The 13768-nt window shown below is 34.9% G+C and overlaps 1 protein-coding gene across 6 annotated transcripts in view; it reads left to right on the top strand.

The window, feature by feature from the left end:
• Window positions 1–13768, top strand: part of LOC140164689 (E3 ubiquitin-protein ligase RNF34-like) — a 67865-nt gene that overhangs the window by 45417 nt on the left and 8680 nt on the right. For 4 of the 6 annotated variants that reach the window (XM_072188040.1, XM_072188039.1, XM_072188042.1 and 1 more), the window contains 2 exons: window positions 701–865; window positions 8295–8499. In XM_072188040.1, the coding sequence (XP_072044141.1) occupies window positions 701–865; window positions 8295–8499 (370 nt within the window). Of the gene's footprint in view, window positions 1–700; window positions 866–8294; window positions 8500–10837; window positions 10873–13768 lie in introns of all 6 variants that reach the window. The other 2 variants (XM_072188043.1, XM_072188044.1) reach the window with 2 other exon arrangements.

The following is a 13768-nucleotide window of genomic DNA, read 5'->3' as shown; positions in this document are numbered from 1 at the left end:
AAGGCTAATTGCATTACAGCTGATGGGAATGCAGTTTACTTCCAGCTGTTGATGTCTATCTTTGGTGCAATAACATAATTATATAGTAAAACTAATCTTGAGCAGGTGTAGGTGCATCTTTGGATAAGCAAGGTACTTTATTAATTTACTGTGGATAGGAATGCAGTTTACACAACAAGGTAGAGCTCTATCAATGTCTTTCTCCAGTTTCGGTATATCTTTGTTGCAATAAACATGCACGCAAACACAAAACTAATCTGAGCAGGTAAAGGTGCATCTTTGGACTTTATTGCAGTACACTTACAGCAGACAGGAATGCAGGATACACAAGGCAGATATTAATGTCTTCTTGAGCAGGTGTAGGTGCATCTTTGGATCAGCAAGAGCAAGAATGTAGTTTGCATAAAGCAGCTATTAATGTCTTCTTGAGGTCTGTGTTGCCACAGTGGAGTCAAGAACCCAAGACTAATGAGCAGGTGAAGGTGCATCTTCAGATCAGCAAGGGAATACATGCGTATTAACATTAAGTACAGCTCTCAACTCTGCTCTGCAATAAGGAAACACACTCTATCTGCAACTAATAGTACATTTTACTTAAAGCAGCTATCAATGTTACATGGTGTGGCATTAACTACATGTAGGTCTTCTAATTTTTGAGAAAAATGTCACCAAATGAGAAAGTTGATTGTTTTCTCTTTAGATGGATCCTTACTTGATGAGAGAATCGGAGCGTTGGTATGACACTCCAGAACTGGAGCAAGAACTGTCTGAAAACGTCCCTATACAGGTGACAGGAAACGATGCATTTCCTGTAACTGTCAATATTGCTGATGAAGCGCCCTCACAGGGAGCTGATGGTAACGAGGTGAGATGAGAATAAGGGTTAGCCTTCTAAAATGATCATGTTTTAGGACGTTTCAAACATTGGTGTAATTTTGACCAGGAGCAATACTGTGTTGATGAAGTGCGCAGTTGCTCTTAAGTTGAACCAGAGCTCAATACGCACTTAAATCTCAAAATTTTCTCTGATGTTTCATTGAAATTAGCATCATTGTTTCAAAGTTGAACAATTGTCTCCTACAAAATATTTGGAAAAAAGGTATTTATTTATCCTTTCTTTCAGCAGGGTAGCCCCTTCAATGCTGAGGCACTGATTTCCAAGGAGGTCCTAGTGTTGCATACAAACAAAATTATTTTTTACATTTATAAATACAGTTCTTCTTAAAATGGTTACAATACATACATCATTACAGTATATTTCATGTACATTTGTAACTGATAACATTTTGTAGAATTAGTTTGATAACAATTATTCTTCTCTGAAAGTGAGAGGAAAATATATACAAAATAATGTGGTAGTAAAATTTATTTGTAATAATTTTTAAATCTGACTTAAAATTTTATCTTTTTTGCTTCTCAGAATACATCTGATTGAAAAATGTTATCACATTTGCCACATAATTATTAACACTTATTTCACATAACGTTTCCTTGTAATCTATATAATTGTAATCGTACATAAGTCTTTATATAACGCTATATGACCTACTATTGCAGGAACTGTAACCTATATTGAAATCTGTCGTCATGGTGTACTTTCAGTATTTGTTAATTGCACACAGCAATGTATGTAGGGATAGAGAGGCCTATTACCAGCAGACTAGATTGTTATAAGAACAAGAAAAACATGAATAGCTGCCCAGGTATAGCTGCCTTTTTAAAAAAATGCTCCATTCTATATTTTTCATGGGAAAAGTTTCATTGGGGCTGAAATTGGTATAATCATGTCGTACAAGTCTAGATAGAATGATTTAGATGAAACATTAAAAATGCGAGCACTATTATGGACGTACATAATTTGCCACTTTGAGCTTGTCTATAGAAGTAGACGGAGCAATCAACATTATGTAGTCGTATCAATTATGGTGCTTCTAACTCATTTTTCCTTGTTGAAACATTAAACATTTAAATAATGCATTTAAAATTGCACCTGTAATGGACTTCAATATCAATTTTACAATGTTGCAATTTTCATGTGTTATTTTCTTTGCAAGTCATACCTCAAGAGCCTGTGACCCAAGCTTGGCATGTTTGTACTCATATTGTATCAGTGGAAAATTTTGTGCTAGATTTATTTTTGTGCTTGTTGCGTTAAACAAGATGCTACCCAGGTGGTGGTCGCCATGCATTCTCTAAATTCAGTAAATTTTCATCGTCAACCGTGTAATTGAATGGGATTATTTTGAAATTTTAAAACGCTTGAAATATCACAAACAAATAGGCCTATGTTAATAAATAATATAAATACAAGCTAAAACCGTTGGGGTTCGATAATGAACCCCACAAAACTAACAGTATATGGAAAATACCATACGGCCGGGCGGTTTCACAAGTTGCCGGCTCTATCATGCCACTCGCCGCCTGATGCTACCACAAAAATATCAACGCTCTAATATATTCCTTATGTGTATAGGTCAATGTTAGAAATTTTCAATTGCGAATTAAAAAATAAGGGAACAATTCAAAAATTGGCAAAGCAAGAAAAATTACTTGTGTGAAAATTTCACTTTTACAGAATTTGAATGCACTTTTTATTTAAATTACAAATAATATAATAATTGTGGTCATGAAATTTGTTTAATTGTATTAAAGGAGGATTTCGTGATCCTAGCATCCTATTTTTATGACATTTTTCAATAGATATCCACGAAAAAAGCTTATTCCCAAAATGTCAGTTGATTCCAATTTTGCGTTTGCGAGTTACGCATGATGATGTGTATTACACTGCTCCATAGGCCACTGTTGTATACCAGAACGAAATTCAAATTTGACGATATTTTTGCTAAACAAATTAATTTGCAAGAAATTGTTGGTACATAAACATAATGTAGCCAGAGGTTGCCAGTGGTATAAAAATCTGAACTTTTTTTTGAAAAAAAGTGGGGGGGGGGTGTGAGGCTGTGGATCACGAAATGCCCTTTTAAATGTGGTTGATACATTGTAGATTGATTACACTCATGAACAGTACATTTAGGGTCTATGAACAGTAGATAAAATGATGTAGTCCATAGCAGATGGGGAAGTAATCTTGATTGCATTATGTCTAGGCAAACTATTAGCTGCTATGCACCATGTTTCACATCGTATGTGGTACGTGAGCAGACGACTTATGAGTGGAATACTGTAAAAGTGAAAGTATTTGCGTAAGATTTATCGTCACGCTTTTTGTATTATGAGCAGCTCCTGGGAAAATATCAACGCACAAATACATTCCTTTTAGTTGAGAATGGAAGCTTAAGCTTACAATCGCAAATTTAAAAATATTTAAATTTTTTTTTACATTTTCAAAATCAATTATCAAAATTAACATACAATATTAACATTATGAGCTAACTCTTAGCTTAGACTTATGCGACTTACAATTGCATGTTTTTGGTCCATTTACATTCAAAGTTTTAAAATGTTAAAAATGGACTCATATTGCCAGTTAACTAACTAAAGGATTAGATTTAGCTGTGTTTCATTTGGCAAAACAGGATAATATTTCTGTATGTTTCTGGAATAGGGGAGTAGAGTAAACTTTTCTGATTCAATTCAATTCAAAATTCAATTTTGCAGGTTTTTGCATCATGATAAAAAACAAAGTTATAGTTGAAAGCATGTAAACAATTGATAAAGAACATACAGATGAATAATTATTGTAAATCACACCTCAGAAATAATTTTGACAACTTTGTCCTCATTATTCTGGACCAATGACCAGGTCACATTTTGTATCTTTTTTTAAAAACAATTTGCAGCAATTATTGTAAAAGTGGAAATTTTCGTGGTACATTAATTTTCGCGTGCAACACAGCTACCGCAAAAAACACACGAAAACTCAAAATCACAAAATTAAAAACAAGCAATGTAGTCCAAAGTGGGCAAAGCACAAAAAATTACATGCGCAAAAATGACCACTTTTACAGTATTGTGTATCAAAATTCATGATATTGTATGCTGCAGACGAAGGTGTCGGAATATGCAGACAATGTGCTATCAAAGGGTCAAGATGTGAAATGGGCTATTCCATTTGAAATCCACACCACCCGTCCACCCCTGTGGAAGATTTGGGAAATATCTACAACTGGGGGAGTATGAATTTCAAATGGAATAAGCACATAGGCAGCTCCATTTGAATTTCATACACCCTCTGAGAAAGATTCAACCTGAATCTTCCCCTGAGGGAGAGATGAGTTTCAAATGGAGCTGCTAATGTGTTAATTCCATTTGAAATTCATACTCCCCCTGATGGCAGATATTTCCAGAATCTTCCACAGGGGCAGTGTGGATTTTAAATGGAATAGCCCAATTTAACACCCGATATGCATGTACCGTACCTCACCCAGGTACTTTGCAAAATGCAAATGACTATTGGGAGCTATGAATTATTGTGTTTCTCTTTCACAGGAGGTTTCATTTGATGTATTGCCATTTAGATAATGAGACGGGTTACATCGTGACATTTAGGAAACAATTCAAGTAGTTAATATTGTATGAACGGAAAAGTGGTTTCTAACAAATAGCTTCAAGATGTAGATTTGTTTGGTGTGTGTGTGTTTTTGTTTGTTTTTCTCTCTCCTTTAAATTTTATGGCTCCCATACCAGAAATTTTACAGGTGACCTGTCATCTTGAATACGATAATTACGCTATTCCAGTTTAACTCTGTACACCCCCTATATGGCAGACATGACTTTAATCGCCCATACAGGGGGTGTAGATTTCAAATGGATTTGCCCATTCAGGTAGCCCCATTTGATATTCACACTCCCTGTGTGGGAGATTAAGGTCATGTTTCCATGGAGGTGTATGGATATCAACTGGAATATTCCATTGTATTACCATCAGTAGAGGGTTTATGAAGACCTATTACATCTCAAAAAAGATGTTCAGTTTTATTAAAATGATATTGTTGCTCACATGGAAATCTTCCATATATACTTAATATTGCTTTTAAAAGGAGTAAAATATGTTGATTTATATTTTACACTTTTTAGGACAAGTAAAACTGCCTATGGCAATGAAATATGATACACTGTAAAAGTGGAAATTTTCGCGCAATTAATGTTTGCATTTTGCCAATTTTTAACTGATTCCTTTGTTTTTAAATCCGGGATTTTAAGTTTCCTTACATTGGCCTATACACAAAAGGAATATATTCATGCTTTGTTATTTTCGCGGTAGCAGCTTGGAAGGGGAAAAGCAGGGAAATAAATGTAGTGCGAAAATATCCACTTTTACAGTATTAGAAAAATTCAGAATTTTTGTTGCAAACCTTTGCATTGGCAAGCATTATGTGGGCACTTGTAGCATCTCTGTCATCAGCTTATGATACAACATTGCCAGTGCTTATTTTGCTTCTGCTACAGTTCATATTTTTTCGATGCTATACTGTGTGTTAGAAATACTCCATAATATACTGTTTGTGTATAATATGTTCATGCTTTAGAGCAGATGTAACATTAAATTTTCTGGCCACTTTCAGTTTCATATCTGGGTTATGCCAGGCTACAGTATTCGCTGCAGAAAAAAACAGCATTATAAAGCATATATAATGGGTATTTTTATTATTATTATTGTTGTTGTTGTTGTTGTTGTTGTTGTTGTTGTTGTTGTTGTTGTTGTTGTTGTTGTTGTTGTTGTTGTTGTTGTCATCTCTGTTCAAAATACAATTGGACTATATTCCAGTTGAAATCCATACACAACTCATTGGAAGACATGACCTTAATCACCCACACAGGATGTGTAGATTTTGAATGGTTTCACCCATATACATGTAGATGGCCAATTCCAAGCAACCTCGCCCAAATTGTCAAAATTTAAAAATCAAGTGAAGTATGTGATTTTGGTCTCATATTGTAGCTAAAAAGCTATATTTTCTGAAAACGTACTTTTTTAGGAGGAAATGGTGTCCATTGTTAGAAAAACATCCTAATTTGCATAAATTTGCATATTCTTGACTGGTAAAAGCAGCAAAACTAAAAACACAGCAACTGCTCTGTACTGTAAAATTTTGGAAACAAATTATGCATGTGAATATAAAGTTTATAAGCAGCTCAAAATATAAACACCAGAAATTTTCAAATTTTTTAACGTGTAGCTTCGTCAGCATTGTTTGAGTACCAATTTTACGATTAAAAGCATCATTCCGCAACGCAAAAGTATCATTTATTACCACTGCAATTTTAAAATAAGGTTGATTTTCATTGAAACTAGACTGCAAAGCAAATGTATTCATCCCTATCCAATGACCCAAAAATAATTTTCAAAAGTCTAATTTGCGGTAACGACCAATTAAAGTTGCATCATTCCGAAACGTTGCGGAATGATGCATAATTCATAATGTGAAAATTTAAAAAAAATATTCACAATTTTGGGTTAGAACTTTCTGAAATGCATTGCACAGAATTATCTTTACAGTAATTGATGTTTCAGCATTGCCTGAACCATTGTAAGTGACATAACTCCACAAAACCCCCTGCATCATTCCGCAACGCCATAAGGATTCATGGATTGCAAGGATTTTTTCTTTAAATTTACGATAAAATAAAAACTGATGATTATTTCTTGATAGATGGTGATAGTTGTTATGTCACATCCTATGGCTAACACCCAGTGCTAAATTTCACTTCCAAGAATTTTAGACTAGCAAAATGTTGACATAATTTTTGTTTCAAAATGTGACCATGCAACACAAGTTATATAAATAAAAAAATCAGTGATAAATATTTTTGGATAAATATTGATATTTGTCAGCTAACATAAGTAGCCAAGTATATAAAACACAATTTACTCAAATTTATTGATCTATTTATTTTTATTTTCAAACAGGGACTGCTTTTCATTTTCTATGGATTTTACACACAGCATCATTCCATAGCGCTCCTTGCATCATTCCATAGCGTGACCTAGTGTCGGAAAATTTGGCATAAAGAGACGATGCCCAAATTTTTTTAATCGATACTGACAATTGTCAGTTTACATCCTAAGCTTTAGATTAAGTGGCAAATTTAATATCTCAGATTACTAAACTCACAGAGTTTGTCAAAAATGTTTTAGTGCAAAAATACTGGTCCCGTGCGCATCATTCCATAGCGCTTGAACTTTGCATATGCAAATTAGGAAATTAGGGTGGTTTGGAAAAGTTTCTCCTACCTTAATCATTCACTAACCAAAAATACTTTAACATTATGCTATTCACCTTGTGCTGTTAATACATATTTGGCTGCTGCATCAAAAAGAAAGTCGTACAAAGGCAGTTTGCATCATTCCGCAACGCTTGGAATTGCCCAGATAGCTCCTTTTGAAATTCACACTCCATTTGTGGAAGATTAAGGGCATGTCTTTCATAGGGGTGTATGGATGTCACTTTTGTCAAAATTGAGTATTTTAAACAATTAAATGGATTAATATTACAATGATAATTTTCATTCATCAATTTGCTCTTATTCTGAGGTTTTGCTTTGTAAATTGTTAACATTTTGATAAATGCTCACTTGTGTTGTTTATTTAAATTATGCCGTTTCTTTCCTTTTGGGTTTTCTTTCAGATCTATAGAAATAGATTTTTTAAGAAAGCATGTATATATAAGATTGTTGCCAACAAAACTATCAATTATAACATCTTTATTGTCAATATCAGATGCCCGCAGTGAAAGACCAAGTGTAACACAGTTTTCTAACAAAAGAATAAAGCTCTCTATCAGGTGACATCCAAAGAAATATCTTATGAAATTGTTAACAACTACTAACTTTTTTTTTGTTGGGTTTAATTCCAGAAGAAATATCTTACGAAGTTGTCAACAACTGCTAACTGTTTTTTTTTTTTTTTTAATTCTAGGAGTCCTTGTCCACAGGAGAGCCTGAAATGATGACATTCTCTGATCCACTCGGATCACAGTTAGAAATTTTTAAAATTGAGTTACATTTATTATCATTTATAAATTGCTCAGTACCAATATATGCAAGTTTTAGTTACATTTATTACCATTTTATCATTTATTACCATCTTGCTCTGTACGCTTCCTGATGTTAAAAATCCCTGGCATACTTTGTTGCAAAATTATGAAATGTTTATATGTTCATGATATTACTCTTTGTGAACAACCTTGTCCCAGCACATTCCTTTTTAAAGGGATTTTTATTATTGGTGCTGACTTTGGTCTGATTTAATAGATCAGATCGTATCACATCATAGACGTGGAGATGGTATCCGTCAATTTATTAACTTGCGTTTTTTGTCGGTTTATTTTCAGACATCTCCAGGTGCCCCAAAAAGAAAACAGCGTGCCTCGGTTTCTGACATCAAAAATGTCCTTGATATAGAATCGTTGACAATAAAACAAATGAAGGAAATTCTCGCCAGGAACTTTGTCGACTACAAGGGATGTGTCGAACGGTACGAGTTGGAGGAGAGAGTCAAACGGCTGTTTAACGAGAGGGAAAACTTCAGACAAAGAGGTCAGTTTGGGTATAAATGGGCTATTCCAGTTGAAATCCATACACACCTTGTGGAAGACATGACCTTAATCTTCCACACAGGGAGTGTGAATTTCAAATGGGATACCTGAATGAGTGGCTCCCTTTGAAATTTACACTCCGGTGTGGGAGATTAAGGACATGTCTTCCATAGGGGTGTAAGGATATCAACTGAAATAGCACAATGAAAATAGTTAAAATGTAGCAGAAAGCTATAGACCACTTGACATGTGACGTCATTGCCCGGCAGTATTATTACAAATTATGGCAATTTCCATTGTTCTTTGCCCTGCAGTGTGCGTACGCATCGTAGTTTCCTCAGGGTATGTGCATTTTAAATCGCCCACCACATTTCATATAGTACAAGAAAGCCATTGAACAGTGTAGTGGTTTGTTCAAGCATATCAATAGACCAGTCCCTCACCTTTGTTGATAAACAATGATGTCAAGTGGTCTATAGATATTGAAATGAGAAAATTGTGTTTGATATCTACCCATATTATTAGTGTTGATAAAATAGCTTTCTACTGTCACTGGATAATTTTTTAATAACTCGATGAATTAGTTATCTAATGGGATGTTGGTATTAATGAAGTACCAATCTAATGCTGATGTTGATATTGATGGAGAAGCTAGCTATCCACTTTGATCAATACAGTCATTTTCAAATCAACATCGGAAATGTTTGGAAAACCAGGTCATGTGAACCAGGTGAATGTGCGACATTATACGCGACATTACACATTTAAATAAATTCACATTAAGTGCTAACCAGTGACATGCATTACGCAAAGGGAAACCATGGCAACTAGTGAAAGTTATGCGCCCAACAGCTGCTTGATGAATTATAAACTGGGTCATCATAAACAAACTGAACCGTCTTTGGAAAACTTTGAATTGAAAAGGTTTTACAGTAGATATTACTGCAGATGATAGTGTTGATGAAGTAGTTATCTACTACTGATATCAATATTGATGCAGTAGGTAGATTTTTGTGACATCAGTATTAATGAAGTAGCTATCTACTCCTGATATTGGTATTGATGAATTAGCTATCTATTGTTAATATTTGTATTGATGAAGTTGCTATCTACTTCTGATATTGATGAAGTTGCCATACTACTGCTGATATTGATATTGATGAAGTAGCTATCTACTTCTGATATTGATGAAGTTGCCATCTACTGCTGATATTGATATTGATGAAGTAGCTATATACTGCTGACATGTAAAAAATGAGGTTGCCATCTGCTGCTGACATATTGGCATTGATGAAGTAGCTGTTTACTTTGGCATTGGTGAAGTACCTATATATCGCTGATATTGATATTGATGGTGTAGCTATCTACTTCTAATATTGGTATTGATAATGTAGCTGTCTACGTTTGATATTGGTATTGATGAAGTAGCTGTCTACTTCTGATATTGGTATTGATGAAGTAGCTATATCTACATCTGATATTGTATTGATGAAGTAGCTATCTACTTCTGATATTGGTATTGATGAAGTAGCTATCTACTTCTGATATTGGTATTGATGAAGTAGCTATATCTACGCTGATATTGGTATTGATGAAGTAGCTATCTACTTCTGATATTGGTGTTGATGAAGTAGCTATATCTATGCTGATATTGGTATTGATAAAGTAGCTATATCTACTTCTGATATTGGAATTGATGAAGTAGCTGTCTACATCTGATATTGGTGTTGATGAAGTAGCTATATCTATGCTGATATTGGTATTGATAAAGTAGCTATATCTACTTCTGATATTGGAATTGATGAAGTAGCTGTCTACATCTGATATTGGTATTGATTAAGTAGCTATATCTACTGATATTGGAATTGATGAAGTAGCTATATCTACTTCTGATATTGGTATTGATGAAGTAGCTATATCTACTTCTGATATTGGTATTGATGAAGTAGCTGTCTACATCTGATATTGGTATTGATGAAGTAGCTATCTACTTCTGATATTGGTATTGATGAAGTAGCTATCTACTTCTGATATTGGTGTTGATAAAGTAGCTATCTACTTCTGATATTGGTATTGACGAAGTAGCTATCTATCAATTTAGTATTGGTGAATTAGCAGTGTACTGCTGATGTCAGTATTGATAAAGTAGTTAAATTTACTCTGTCAATGCCCAATCTTATCAATTAAGGCTACCCTCTTTAGATAAAGAAGTCTGAAATACCTGTTTGCATTTAATATAAGGCTTTTTTTTTTTGTACAAATGAAATTGTTGTTGAAATAAGTAAACTCATTATTTTTAAGATTGTATATCAGCTTTGTGTGCAATGTTTCATACGCAGGGGTCAAACAACACCCAAAATCATCCAATCGCAAGGTTAGTTAGAAATATGGGCTATTTATAATTATCTAGACCCTATTTAGTGCTCAGGGCTGAAGTTTATTAGGGACAAGAAAAATGGACAATTGTTTGCATTTTTTGCATACGTTTAATGATTTTGAAAAACAGCACTTAATAAACAAACAAAAGTGTTCATTCTTCCCGTCTCTAGTCATGGACTAATGTGCTATTCTAGCTGAAATCCATACACCCCCTGTGGAAAACAGAACCTTAATCTCCCACACAGGAGGTGTAGATTTCAAATTGAGTCTCTCATTCAGGTAACCCCATTTGAAATTCACACTCCCTGTGTGGGAGATTAAGGCCATGCCTTCCATTGGGGTGTATGGATTTCAACTGGAATGGCCCAGTCTAATCTTATAATAAGGGATGAATCTTGGACTAACTGTGGAAATTATTAGGTGAACCTGCAATGTACCTTAATCTATAGATGCGCTAACACATCAGCCAGGCTCTGTCTAGTACCATTATATATTATATTAAGTTAGATATGTAATATTATAGGGTTGCACAACTTTCAATTTTTTTAGTAGTCATCAGTAGACTAGTCAGCACCAATATTCACAACTATGATGATTCATGGAGGGTGAAATCTAACTCTAAGTGCCAGAAATGTATGAATAAACTAGGTATGGTGGAAAGAAGGATGGTGTAACTAGCACAAGCAACATATTGGGCAATTCCAGTTGAAATTCAAACACCCCCTATGGAAGACATAATTTTTTTAAAGGTAGGGAGAATGCCAACTTAGTGAAAGTGAACATTAAATTTGTACATAAAAGTTGGGTCATTGACGGGTGGCATTTTTTTGATGAGGTCGTTAGAATGTGTTGGACTTTTAAAAAAAACCCATTTTTTAACTCTTCCTATACTTTCATATATTGTTACAAAGTGTCCTATTATTCTTATATATTTTCCAAATTTAGGGAAATAGTAATGATTTTTTTTCGCTTGCACTTAGTGTATTTTATGCAGAATTGATCTTTTCAGAGAACTTCTCATGCAGTTGTCGTAAATTTTCAGCAGGTTAGCGAGTAGATTTTGTTTGTGCCCAGTATATTATTTATAGACATCATACCAGTCCAAAAAGTATCTGTGGGACTTTTCCCTGGTCTCTGATACCCATTGTATTTTACTTCCATTGTCCAAGTCCTATTATGTTCATTCAAAATGTCCCTATATTATTCAATGGGCTGGCTTGAACAAGCCCCGAAAATATAAATCTGTGGGAACCCTTATATGGCCACACTCTGTGTACTTCTTTGAACCTGCATGCACGCACTTCAACTGTCAGCTGTGCACACACTTGGGAGCATAGACAGATAGAAACTATGTATTCAAGCTGGTAATTAGCTGAAGCAAACATACTTAGATATGGATTTTGTAGATTTTGAAAAACACTTGGACTAAGATCATGTGATATACCAACATCTTATAAGCAAGTCTTGAATTGTATAGAGTGACATGCACAATATGGCTTCCACGAGGACACAGAGAGAACTTGTAGTTAATGTACAATGGCTCATTTCTTATGTGAAACATTGATTGGTGTCTGGGGATCTCAAACACTGCAGTAGAAACATCAGTGATTAAAACATAAAAATTTCTTAGCAGCATGGATACTGATATTGGACTCTGCCATTCTTGACATTTGCTTTAAAAGTTACCTTTTTCAGAGTCTTGGTTAGTAGCGATGTAGCTTGCAACACCTTCACGGCGTCTTCATTTAGCGTAGTGTTTACAATCCACCCCTTCCCCGAAAGCAGTCGGTGACCACAAAGCTGATCACAAATATGGCATCAGTATGGACGATGTGGAAGTCATCGGCAGGAAGGATCATTTCTGGAACAGAAAAATCAGGGAAGCCATAGAGATAAAGACACTAAAACCTACACTCAACAGGGACGGCGGATATGACCTGCCCGCCATCTACAATAATCTGCTGACACTTGACCATCCATCAGGTGGTCAGGTGACCGGAGGATTGTAAACACTTCGCTGATGAAGACGCTGTGATGGTGTCACAAGCTACGTCGCTGCTAACCAAGACTCTGAAAAAGGCAATTTTTTAAACAAATAAATGTTCTTGTTTTTTGAAAGTGTCTTTTAGTCAAAGGACCAGGAGATTTTATTTTAAGTATGAGGTACTTGGTCCAGATGCTCTTGATTCAAGGCTTGCAAAAGTAACCCCGTAGATGTTTCTTAGTTCAGTACATTAATATTCTGATATATGTGCCCTTATAGTTATCACATGATGTATGTCACATAATCTCAGTGTACACAGATTAGCTGAGGGCAATTACAGGGATGGATGAAATTCAGAACAGTGGCTGAAGTGACAACTTCCATACCTTTGTACATACACAGTTTGTACTTTAAACTTTAATCTCGGATGTTTCCTGATGAGATCTACAGTCTCAGAAAATAATGTGTTCAAACACTTCCTGTAATTATGACCATGTTCTTATTACTGCAGTGTGTTTACTATAAACACCACTTACTCTAATGCCCATGTTATTTTACCATAGTGTGCTTTCTATAGGAGTCACTGGAATCTAATGTTTATAGTGTTGCTTCAATGTTCTTCTTACGTATGCCCCTCCCTTTCGCCACCAATCAATATTGGGAGAAGATATGGTGAAGATGAACAGTGAACACATTGTGCATTACAACATTATACATGGGGTAGAAAGGGGACTAATTTTGGCCTTTAAAGTGCATGAATTAGGCCATTAAGTGTTTGAACAATTTTTTTCTGCGATTGTGGGTCTAAAATGATGAAGCCATCCATGGTGAAGCTTCCTGACCTCTACAGCCTATTGAAAGTGAATTTGGTACACTTTGAACTCCAAGAACTTCTGCAAAGAACTTG

Source organism: Amphiura filiformis, chromosome 11, assembly GCF_039555335.1.
Source record: "Amphiura filiformis chromosome 11, Afil_fr2py, whole genome shotgun sequence".
NCBI classification, from domain to species: Eukaryota; Metazoa; Echinodermata; class Ophiuroidea; order Amphilepidida; family Amphiuridae; genus Amphiura; species Amphiura filiformis.
The sequence above is the reverse complement of the archived record's forward strand: the minus strand, read 5'-3'. Positions and strand labels throughout refer to the sequence as shown.